This window comes from Cynara cardunculus (genome assembly GCF_001531365.2).
Source record: "Cynara cardunculus var. scolymus isolate 2C chromosome LG 1, CcrdV1, whole genome shotgun sequence".
Classification (NCBI taxonomy): Eukaryota; Viridiplantae; Streptophyta; class Magnoliopsida; order Asterales; family Asteraceae; genus Cynara; species Cynara cardunculus.
The window spans coordinates 18,960,909-18,972,666 of record NC_037528.1 but is presented as its reverse complement, the minus strand read 5'-3'; the positions used below and the strand labels follow the sequence as shown (position 1 = coordinate 18,972,666).

General features: G+C 34.4%; 2 protein-coding genes across 2 annotated transcripts; both read left to right on the top strand.

Annotated features, from left to right (window-relative positions):
- Nucleotides 1-2,431: 2,431 nt before the first annotated feature.
- On the top strand, nucleotides 2,432-3,979 carry LOC112518104 (mannitol dehydrogenase-like). Its single transcript, XM_025125680.1, has 5 exons — nucleotides 2,432-2,529; nucleotides 2,650-2,763; nucleotides 2,859-3,372; nucleotides 3,444-3,597; nucleotides 3,676-3,979. The coding sequence occupies exons 1-5, from the start codon at nucleotides 2,432-2,434 to the stop codon at nucleotides 3,876-3,878; spliced, it is 1,083 nt and encodes a 360-aa protein (XP_024981448.1). The 3' UTR covers nucleotides 3,879-3,979.
- A 4,345-nt stretch (nucleotides 3,980-8,324) lies between these two features.
- LOC112510821 (8-hydroxygeraniol dehydrogenase-like) lies at nucleotides 8,325-10,067 on the top strand. Its single transcript, XM_025116174.1, has 5 exons — nucleotides 8,325-8,428; nucleotides 8,558-8,671; nucleotides 8,756-9,269; nucleotides 9,365-9,518; nucleotides 9,694-10,067. Exons 1-5 carry the CDS (start codon nucleotides 8,331-8,333, stop codon nucleotides 9,897-9,899), a joined length of 1,086 nt encoding a protein of 361 aa, XP_024971942.1. The 5' UTR covers nucleotides 8,325-8,330; the 3' UTR covers nucleotides 9,900-10,067.
- Nucleotides 10,068-11,758: the final 1,691 nt, after the last annotated feature.

The window sequence follows — 11,758 nt, the reverse complement described above, 5'->3', positions numbered from 1 at the left end:
TAGAACTCAATGATTATCCTAATTATATTTTAGATTTTTTATATTTAAAATGAGATGTTTATATATCCTGTATTTGATTGTGTTTATCTGCAGTTAGTTACACGAATTCAGTTATGGGATGAAATCGGATAGGGGTGAAATTGTTTGGGGATGAACGGGTTTAAGAGTTTTAAGAGTTTAAGAGTTTTTAAGAGTTTTAGCCAAATACTTTATAATGTAGTATAGATATATAATACTTATATATATAAATTCAATATATGATTTAGTAATTCATTTAATATAATTTTATAATCAACCAATTATAAATTATTCGAAGCAGCTCATAAAAGCAATCAAATGTTAGTTACAAAAAATCAATATAATGAGTAACTTTATGACGGGTGTCGAGTCCGGCAAATAATATAATTTATAAAAATAAGTTTATTATCTCTAAAACACACTTGTGATAGCGATAAGTTGGGTGGTCTCCTCAGGGACTCGGTGTTAACCGTAAGTCCAAGACGTAACAGCGTGCAAATTCATTGAAAATAATATGCATATATATATATATATATATATATGGGGGGGGGGGGGGTTGGATGATTTATAAAAAGCCTAAAAAAATACAAAATAAATTGAGAACTTTAAACAATAACAAATAAATTCTAATGATGAGTATAACTAGTTCTTTATCAAATCATGTATCATTGACTTGTATAAAAACATTTTCTCAATAGATTTTAGACCGGTCGTGAGTGTCGGCACGTGCCAAACACTCCGCTTGTCTTTATAATTAAACTAGCACGAGAAGCTCGGTAGACTAGTTCCTAATTGATTAAGTTGATTCTAGTCACGGACGTARAATTCAACCTACCAATTGCCTTACGCAATAAACAAGCACCAATCCTAACTAATGAACGGAAACCCGAACATTTAAGCTAGATTACACAGTCCTATAATGCAAATCAATGAACTTGGTTATCTATTGATRCACTATTTGCTACCAARTGRAAATTAAGAACAATTACRGATTCCTAATCACAACTAGCAATTCAAATTTAGGCTAAAGGATTCAARGGATCCTTCTCAAAACCAAAATCCCAAACATGAACAACGGTTCTGAACAAGAATTGTGCAAATAAAATTCAATTAAGTTTCAATGTTAAACAAGTCTCAACAAAGTTCAATGCAAACTAACTATAATCTCATCACTAGAATCAGAAAATCAGCAACTCATAACTCTATTTTAAACAGAAATTGAACTTACAGATGGTAGAAAGCACTAGAGTATAAAGAACTGAAATTGAGAAATCCAAAATCGACTCCAAAAATTCTGAAAATCTGTTTACTGCATCCTCTCAATTTCTGCTTCTCATCGATTCTGACTTCTGCTTCTTTTTACTCTCCGACTTCTCCAATCGAAACAGCCTGCTGCTTTCTACCCGTCCTCTCGATTTTCTGCTTCCCCCAGAAAATCCTCTCAATCGACAGCTTCAAAACCTTCTTGACAGATTCTGGGTCTTGTCTCTCAATCGACAGTTTCCTCTTTTGATTTCTGCCTCTCTCGGTTTCTGTCTTTACTGCTCTCGATCGACCCCCTCACTTTGCTGTCCCTCTCGACCCTTTTCGATTTCTGCCCCTCGCTACCTGGCTCCAATCGAACAGCCTTTAAGCACACCTCCATCTCTTGTCGCTGCCCACGATCTCCCGTCTCTACCCACGTTTGGCTGCTGCACAATCTCCCGATTTCTCTCTCGCTGACCACGTCTCCCTCGTCTCTCTCTCTCGATCAATTTCTGGTCTGGGCAGCAGCCCTGTTCCTTCTTCTTTTTCTTTTCACGGGCTACTGTTTGGGCTTCTTTTGGGCTGTGCAGCAAGGCTGTTTGGAAACAGCATGGCTGTTTGGATACAGCTGCTATTTCTCCTGCTGTTTGGTTGCAGCTGCAGGGCTGTTTGGAGACAGCTTATGTGCTGTTTGGCTGCTGTTTGGCTGCTGTTTGGACCATAAAACAACTAATCAAATTTTTTTTCTTTTCAACTTAAATAGCCTCAAGAAGTTAAATTAACTTAAATTAAATGACCCCTTTTAAACATGTATTTGTATAAATTTGGACTTATCACTTAATTAACAACTTGTATTAATTAAATTATATTGTTTTATTAACCTAAGAAATTATAATTTATAATAATAATATAAATATAAATTAATTTAACCACTCGGCCGGCTACCAATTACAACTAGGAAACAAGTTCTTAATGTTCGCCGCCAACATACATGAATAAAGGATTAATTTAGGACAGGTCGATATTACACATTCGTCGTGACTCCAACATGAATGCATGGAAAAAGCAGCAATTAATAGCAGAGAGCCTAAATTAATTAATTAATTAAGTATTTATACCCATCTTCAATCTTCATATCTAAATACACCGACCTTCAATTCATTCAACAATGGCGGAAACACCAGAATCTGAGCATCCAATCAAGGCCTATGGTTATGCTGCTCACGACACTTCTGGAACACTTTCACCTTTCACCTTCTACAGAAGGTATCTTGATCATTTCTCTCAAACCCAATACTAAATTAACAAGCTTTTTTCAGATTTTCGTTCATGATCGATCGTGATTATTATATATATGATGTATAATTGGATTTTGTTGTTAACTAGGGCTACAGGTGAAAAAGACGTGAGACTCAAAGTTCTGTATTGCGGAATCTGCCATACTGATGTTCGCTTCGTGAATAATGACTGGGGGGTAACAACATACCCCGTTACACCAGGGTACACATCCAAACACCCATTTCTTAATTTATATTAATTTTTTAATTTTGATTCATAAAATGATAATTACATAATGCATGCATTCATGCATGCAGACATGAGATTGTGGGTGTGGTGACAGAAGTTGGCACCAAAGTGGAGAAATTCAAGATCGGAGACAGAGTTGGTGTTGGATGCTTGGTGGGATCATGCGGATCATGCGAAAACTGTGCTGATGATCTTGAAAACTACTGCCCAAAACAGATTCTCACTTATGGTTTTCCCTACCATGATGGCACACAGACATACGGTGGCTACTCCGATCACATGGTTGCAGATGAGCATTTTGTTCTCCGCTGGCCGGAGAATTTGCCACTAGATTCCGGTGCGCCGCTTTTATGTGATGGGATCACAGCGTACAGTCCTCTCAAGTACTTTGGACTAGACAAGCCTGGTATGAAGGTGGGTGTGTTTGGTCTGGGTGCACTTGGCCAAATTGCTGTGAAGATGGCCAAGGCTTTTGGAGCACAAGTTACTGTTTTCAGCACCAACACTGCTAAGAAACAAGAAGCCATTGAAGGACTGAAAGCTGACCATTTCATAAACAGCGAAGACCCCGAACAGATGGCAGTGAGCGAACTAGCCTTTTTTATTTCATTATAATTGATTTGGAGTTGGATGGCTAATTACTAGTGAATTAGGGTGCTACGGGGACGCTTGATGGTATCATCTATACGGTTTCTGCAACTCATGAAATTGCATCGTTGCTTAATGCACTCAAACCCCATGGAAAGCTTGTTATTATTGGTTCACCCGAGAAGCCATTTGAACTACCATCATATTCTTTGCTTACTGGTAATCGATCATTGTGTTTTGCTTTTAGGGTTTGAAACTTGATGAAATCGACTGAGTATTTAAATGGGGTTTTGACAGGAAGGAAGACTGTTGCTGGTAGTTTGATCGGAGGGTTAAAAGAGACTCAAGAGATGCTTGATTTTGCTGCAAAACATGGCGTAACTGCAGATATAGAGATTATTCCGATCGATTACGTCAACACTGCCATGGATCGGATGAAGAGGCTCCATGAAGGAAACCAATTTGTGATCGATATCGCCAATTCAATCAATGCCGAATAGGGTGATACTTTAAGGTCTTGATGAATTAATGTTCTTTTCATAGATCTTTTACATATTTGTGACCATGTACCTTGCAATAATATGAGGTTCGAGTTGTATGCAGATCGGTTATCCTGTTCTTTTTCAAATGAAATTGTTTGTTCAAAAATGAGATGTAAGTGGGTAGAAGTCACCACCATCACTTAATTATGATGTAAGATTCTCGACCATCAAAATGACATAGTAAATTTGTTGGTGAAAATGTCTCTTATCCAATAAGGCGTTAACCGTGTAAAAGTCATCACCCTGACTACCATGTAAGGGGTTGTTTGTTTGCCTCTTAATAGTTTCATTAAAAGACAAAATCTGAATCATTAAGAGGTGAATCTTGTTTGACAAAAAAAGTCTGTCTTTAATGGTTCTAAAACCCTTGGAATGATTTTGTATCATATGTCTCCCTTAACCATTCAACGCCTAATTTCATTGTAAACAATTACCAAACAATTATATTTCATTTTGCACTATATCATGAGAGTCTCTTAATCATTCTGACAACTTAATTATTCTGCACCAAATCATTCAACAACTCCCAAACAATCCATCTGTTCTTATCATATCTCTTATTAATTAAGATTCTCGGTTTTTGTCATGCATATATATTGTAAGATAAATGTTTACCTTAGCAATTGATAGGCTATCCCGTAGTCATTTAAAAAGTTTGATGTTATAATTGAATTTACCAAAAAGAATAAATTAAACAAATTTACGAGAGTTTCACGATTTCAGCAGAAGAAAATAGGGTTTTAACTCAAGTCATGAAGATTATACATATATATGCAATTAAAATTTTAAATTATATATATACATATATATAGAGAGGGGAACGATCAAATGCAAATTATCCAATTTGTACAAACCGTTCAAACCACCCTCATCCGTCAATTTCATTGTTTAATTAATCTTATGAAAAAATTTCATGAAATTTTTTAATCTTGTGAAATTGTTTCATATAATACTTTTTTGATGAAGTTGTTTTATAAATGATTATGAAATTATTTTATAAAATACCTAATGAAATTTTAATGAAACTGGTTCATGTATTTCTCTAAAATTAAAATAATGAAGATGATAATATACAAAAAAAAATGAAAAATTATGATCGGTTGAATGAGGTTTATATTATACAAATAACGTGGTTTTAAAAGTAAACTTCTACTCTCTCTCTTTCTCTCTCTCTCTCTCTTTATATATATATATGAAAGAGAGGTTCACATGAAAAGTCGGTCATTAATTTACAAGAAATGCGTAAATAACCAAATCGCATGTAACATAATATGTCTAGAAGGACATCTACTGATGCACAATTGGTTTTCTTATCATAACATAAAATCTCTTTTTTATTACATCTCTTATAATATCTTTTGAAAAATTTCTTATCATAAAGACTAATTATATTTATATGTTATATATATACTCATTAGGTTCGTTATTATTATAATATTATACATACACACATATATTTATATACTATACGTAAAAATTTACTAATAGATACTCGGGGTTGGGATCGGATTTGAGGGATATCCCATCCCCGACTCAATTGTCGGTTAACAAAGTCAGGGATTCCCTGTCCCCATCCCAGGTCAACTCGAGGACTGGGTTCGAATATCGAGTTCCCCATTGGGTAAGGGGCTTTTTGCATCCCTACATCCAACCACGGAATGAAAAGTAAGTAAATGAAAAGAAATTAAATCACACCGATAAATTTCTAAGTGATAAATACATACATGTTAAGATTCAATAGTGTTCTCTCTTTCATAGTTAAGACTTAGCTTTGTACGAGAATAATAACCAGATAAAAAATATATATAAGAAAATAATCGAATCACGTGCAATTTTCCACTAAAATCACATGTGATTCACACGACTTTGACTGCGGCCTGAAGTCACGGACCACGTTGCCCACACTTTTTACGTTGACCGTTAACGTCAAAAATATTGTTCGTATTAAGGATACTTTTTAACACCAAATAGCATTATAAAATTGTCATCGATTTGCTGTTTTCATGATAATTCGTAATTCTGTAAGGATTTATCAATAATTTTGTGTTTACGTTCACCCAATTATTCTTTTTATTATAGTTTGATTTATGGTCTTAAGTAATTCACTAATTTTTAAAACAATATAAGTATGTCTCGTCATTTAAAAAAATTATTATTGCTTTTTTATTTTGTCCTCGTTTATTGGCCGCACCTAATTACCTTACAACATTACACGTATATATTTATAAAATAAAATAAAAACCTTTTATCATTTTTATTCTCTACTACAAACATGGCGGTGAATGACGATGACCGTAGTAAAAGACGACACCAACACCACCACTAGTGGCGGATCTAGGAAATTAATGAGGTGGGGGCACCTTGGATAAGATTTGGGGGAGGCAAACATATGACTATATGAGACCGGGAAGAAACCATATAAGACAGAGATAAAAATAGAAAATTTAAGTTAGTCAACAAACGTTTTTTATTTTTAACTGGGGACATTTCCCCTCGATCCTTATATAAGGGCTAGATCTGCTCTGATCACCACCACCACCATTTATAGTTGTTGGGCGTAAGAAACTCACTATCAAATCAAATATTATAATGTAAAAAAGTATAAAAAATCATCTATACAAATCAAATTACAAAATCAAGCCAAAATAACACACGAATCTAGATTCAAACCCTAAGCTCGATTTTATGAACAAGAAATTTTGAACCAACGTACAATCAATGCTCAAATGGAAAAAAAAAACTGAAAACTCAAAACGAAAATCTCGAATATGTTCTATCATTTCTCTAATCGAATGAGCCGTTCAAGATCGTAATAGATTTAAAATATGAACCATCATTGAATATAAGTTCACATGTTTTTTGTTCACATCAATATGTAAAAATATGTTATTTCATCAGTGCAAGGTCATATGTTACGGTTCTCATGGTTTCTCATGATTTCAACGGGTTCAAAGGGGTTCTCTTGGATTTAATTGGTTCCATAGTATTCTCATGGTGTCAACCGGTTACATTACAAAACAATTGACTTTTATCTACAAAACTCAATTATCGACGGATCATCCAGAAAATACCAATAGTTGCGATATATAGAATTCGATGTTTTTCAAGAAAATATCAATGGATTACTCATAAAATACTTTGATAACCTGTCACTGATTTGAGTTTCTCGCCAACAATTTATCCAACTTCTTTGACGGTAATCCATTTTAGTAGTGTTAGTTTTCTTGGATTTAATAGTTCGACATGTCATGGATTCGATCTACACATCCCTAATAACTACAAACAAAGATAATAATTACAAGTTGGCACCGGAAAAGTCTTAAACAAGCATATGTCGGACAAAAAGTATACAACATTTATTTAATATATATATAATGTAGTAAAAAAAATTAATTACACATCAAAATCTGAATTTTAAAATTCCATAATTCATAGTAATCGCTAGAAAATAACTTTTATAGCACAATAAGTCTCATATCTATCTTCAAATAATTGTCTATGAGCAAATATGTATGTATTTAATAAAAACTTGTTTCTCTTGATAAAAATAACAAAAAGAACTGAAGTTTAAGTATAATATTTAAACGGAAACTGAGAAAACCTGAATTCAAGAATTTTTTATTACTCAAATAAATATTATATTCTATCATTTAATTAATACATGCATTGACAAAAAAACATGGATAATTGTTGATTCAAACTCGTATATTTTTTTACATCAATATGTTATTTCGTTTGTGCAAATATTATGTCACGAATTCTCGTGAATTCAAGTGGTTTAACAAGGTTATCATGGATCTAATTATAGGTTCACATGTTCGGGGATTGGATCTACACATCCCTAATAACCAAAAGTAACGATAATATAAGTTAACCATAAGAATGGTGTCTGATTGGTTTGAGTTTGGTTCCAAATGTTAAAAGTACCTGGAGGTCTCAGGTTCAAATCCAAGGAGGAATAAAAATTCCCTTGTTACACATTGGTTCAAATGCGATGAGTCTGGGTTATTTGCAGAGCAGGTGGTCATCCTAAGATTAGTCGGCTCGAGATATTCAGGTTAATTAAAAAAATATATATATAACGTAAAACTCATACATGTTTTGTAAAATTGGAAATATGTGAGTTATAAGTTTCTAAAACCCAAAATAAAAATAAAAACTGTATTTTGTTAATAAAAAATTTAGTTGGTTAGCTAGCTAGCTACGAATTTAAGTTCAAAAAAACCAAGTAGTTAACGGAGGCAGCCGAAATATGAATAAAGGAGATGATAAATTCGTGGTTCTAGCGTGAATACATAGAAAAGGCAACATCCTCCGCTACCTCTTCTCTTAATTAATTTGCCTATTTATACCCATCATCAACCTTCATTTCTGAACACACTCAATTAATTAGCTTTGATTCTTTCAACAATGGCGAAATCACCAGAATCTGAGCATCCAGTTAAGGCTTATGGATACGCGGCTCACGACAATACTGGAACACTTTCCCCTCTCACCTTCTCCAGAAGGTATTTATATCATGATTCAGTCGTTTCAGTGTTGATGATTACGATATAATCGGATGTTAATGATAATGAATTAATTATGATGATGATGATGATGGTGATATATATATATATATATATATATATGTACAGGGCTACTGGGGAAAAAGATGTGAGACTCAAAGTTCTGTATTGCGGAATCTGCCATACTGATCTTCACTTCGTCAAGAATGAATGGGGGGTAACAACATACCCCGTTACACCAGGGTACACATCCAAACACCCATTTCTTTAATTAATATTAATTTTTTAATTTTGATTCATAAAATGATGATTACATAATGCATGCAGGCATGAGATTGTGGGTGTGGTGACAGAAGTAGGCACCAAAGTGGATAAATTCAAAATCGGAGACAAAGTTGGTGTTGGATGCTTGGTGGGATCGTGCAGATCATGCCAAAGCTGTGCTGATGATCTTGAAAACTACTGCCCAAAACAGATTCTCACTTATGGTTTCCCCTACCATGATGGTACACGGACATACGGTGGCTACTCCGATCACATGGTTGCAGATGAGCATTTCGTACTCCGTTGGCCGGAGAATTTGCCACTTGATTCTGGTGCTCCGTTGCTGTGTGCTGGAATCACAACTTATAGTCCTCTCAGATACTTTGGACTAGACAAGCCCGGTATGAAAGTGGGTGTGTTTGGTCTGGGTGGACTTGGCCATGTTGCTGTGAAGATGGCCAAGGCTTTTGGAGCCGAAGTTACTGTCTTCAGCACCACCGCTGCTAAGAAGGAAGATGCGCTTAAAGGACTGAAAGCTGACCATTTCATAAACAGCAAAGACCCTGAACAGATGAATGTGAGCCTGCCTGACTGCCTTAATTTCTTTTTCATATGAATTGATTTGCGATCATGTATATACATATATGATGGTTTTTGACTTTTTATGAATAGGGTGCAACGAGTACACTTGATGGTATTATTGATACGGTGTCTGCAACTCATGAAATTGTATCATTGCTTAATGCACTCAAACCCCATGGAAAGCTTGTTGTTGTTGGTGCACAAGCCAAACCATTTGAAGTCTCATCATATTCGTTGATTCCTGGTAATCCATCACTTTAGTCAACTGCTGAATCATTAATTTATTGCATGCTTTTAACTAGCTATATATAGCTTTTAAAATGGATGGGCTAAGAATAAATGTTGTTCGTATTGGAACCTCTTCTTCAAGGGCTTTTTTGAAAATTAATCTAAAGAGGTCCATTTATGAGTGCATGCAGGTAGGAGGGTTGTTGGTGGTAGTACTATTGGAGGGTTGAAAGAGACTCAAGAGATGCTTGATTTTGCGGCAAAACATGGCGTAACTGCAGATATAGAGGTTATACCGATCGATTACGTCAACACTGCCATGGATCGAATGTTGAAATCTGATGTAAGGTATCGATTTGTGATCGACGTCGCCAATTCACTCAAGGCCGAGGCTTAGTGTTATTGATTTGACAAATAAAGTTGGAAATGTTTTACGACCATCATTTAATAAGGAAGAGAGGAAGAGTAGTTTTAAACTTAAGGTTAAGGGGCCTGCAGGTATATGCATCTGTTGGTCATATATGGACCATCATACATGTTTTCTTTTCTCTGTTTTCGAATAAAGTTATTTCCTTGGAACCAGCCGATGAAAAAATTAGTGTGCAATCGTTTAACTACAAGCGCGTTGAATCGATGGCTTAATTAGTAGTCTTTAAACCTCAATTGTTAGTTACATATCTGTATTGATGAGCCATACTGTGGATCAATGGTCATCGAGTTCAATCTTACACGGTCTACAGTCTGAGATCACCGATAATCCTACATATACTCGTTCGCTATAGTATAAAGTATACCATAAAGTTAATGGCCGATGTCCAACTTCAAGAGCCCCACACCATAATGCCCTTGATGACCCAATACCTCTTTTCAGCTACAATACGAAAATGACAATCCCATCATAAACCAACAAAACCGATTCTTATATCCATTAATCCATTACATTGTAGTTTCATGTTCAATAGCATTAGAATGTTAAACCATAGCAACACATATAATTTCATGTGCAACAAGTGATTAAGTGGGCAACATTCCCATTTTAATGCAAAAGCAAAGCTTGTCAAAATCCTCAATATATATAAAGATGCCAAACACTCTATAAACCGAAACCATTCATTTTTGTAACATTCAATTAAAAGGGTTCCTACATTTATTTTGTGAAGGGAGGTAAAGACAACCGCCCAATTTCCCCAAATTTACTCAAAATGGAACTTAGGGACCGTTTACCAAATACTTATCCGGTAAGCATCCAGCAGTAAAATTCAACATTATTATTTACTTACCAGGTAAGATTTTAATCAACAAAAACGGCTTTCTATGCAACAATTTATCCGGTAAGAGTCATTACCCTCACTTACCATGTCGTTCGATTTTTTTGGGAATCGATGCTTTATGGAGGGCATATGATGAACAGGGAGGAGACGTCGTAGTGTACCGGAGTTGAGGGAGAAGGAAGGAACCCGTTGATCCATTTGTGAGACTGAGAGAGACAATCTATTTAAAATTGGAATATTAACCTAATTAAAGTAAATTGAATTCTCAATACAATTTTACTAATTTACCCTTCTACTTATTTTAAGAAATCATATTAATTATATTGAATGATTGGTTCATGTTAGATCTCACGGTTACCACAAACTAAACAATTTTCATTTGGTTAGGCCCCTATGTATGTATGTATATATATATATATATATATATATATATATATATATATGTATATAGGTGGAGGTTCAAACGAGAACCCCTGTGATTTACGAGAATGCGAGAATAACCCAATAACCTCAAACTTTTTTAATTAATAAATTAACTTTTATTATATATAAATAATTTAATAAGGACAATAATGTAATTAAGTAATTTTTATAATTTTTATTTTATTTTAATTAACCATAATTATCTTTTCACGTTCCACGTTTTACTCTTGGTAGTTATCTTCTTCTTCTCGTTAACATCTTTTCTTCATATCACACCTCTATCACATAAGTATCACACTCATATCATATGATTATCACACCCATATTATATGATTACACCAAAATTTTAACTTGTCAACCAAAACGATAACCCAAGTGATGTATAACAGTGATTATCACACCCTTATCACATGATTATCACACCCAAATCACATGATGACACCAAAATTTTAACTTATCAACCAAAACGTTAACCCAAGTGATGTATAATGGTGATTATCACACCCCTATCACACTCATATCACATGATTATCACACCCCTATCACATGATTACACCAAAAT

Excerpts from the sequence above, each read along its gene's own strand:
- LOC112510821 (XM_025116174.1), top strand. The coding sequence starts at position 8,331 with ATGGCGAAATCACCAGAATCTGAGCATCCAGTTAAGGCTTATGGATAC. Across the intron at positions 8,429-8,557 it reads CCTCTCACCTTCTCCAGAAG|GGCTACTGGGGAAAAAGATG; the intron begins GTATTTATATCA and ends ATATATGTACAG. Across the intron at positions 9,519-9,693 it reads ATCATATTCGTTGATTCCTG|GTAGGAGGGTTGTTGGTGGT; the intron begins GTAATCCATCAC and ends GAGTGCATGCAG.
- LOC112518104 (XM_025125680.1), top strand. The coding sequence starts at position 2,432 with ATGGCGGAAACACCAGAATCTGAGCATCCAATCAAGGCCTATGGTTAT. Across the intron at positions 2,530-2,649 it reads CCTTTCACCTTCTACAGAAG|GGCTACAGGTGAAAAAGACG; the intron begins GTATCTTGATCA and ends GTTGTTAACTAG. Across the intron at positions 2,764-2,858 it reads ACATACCCCGTTACACCAGG|ACATGAGATTGTGGGTGTGG; the intron begins GTACACATCCAA and ends TCATGCATGCAG.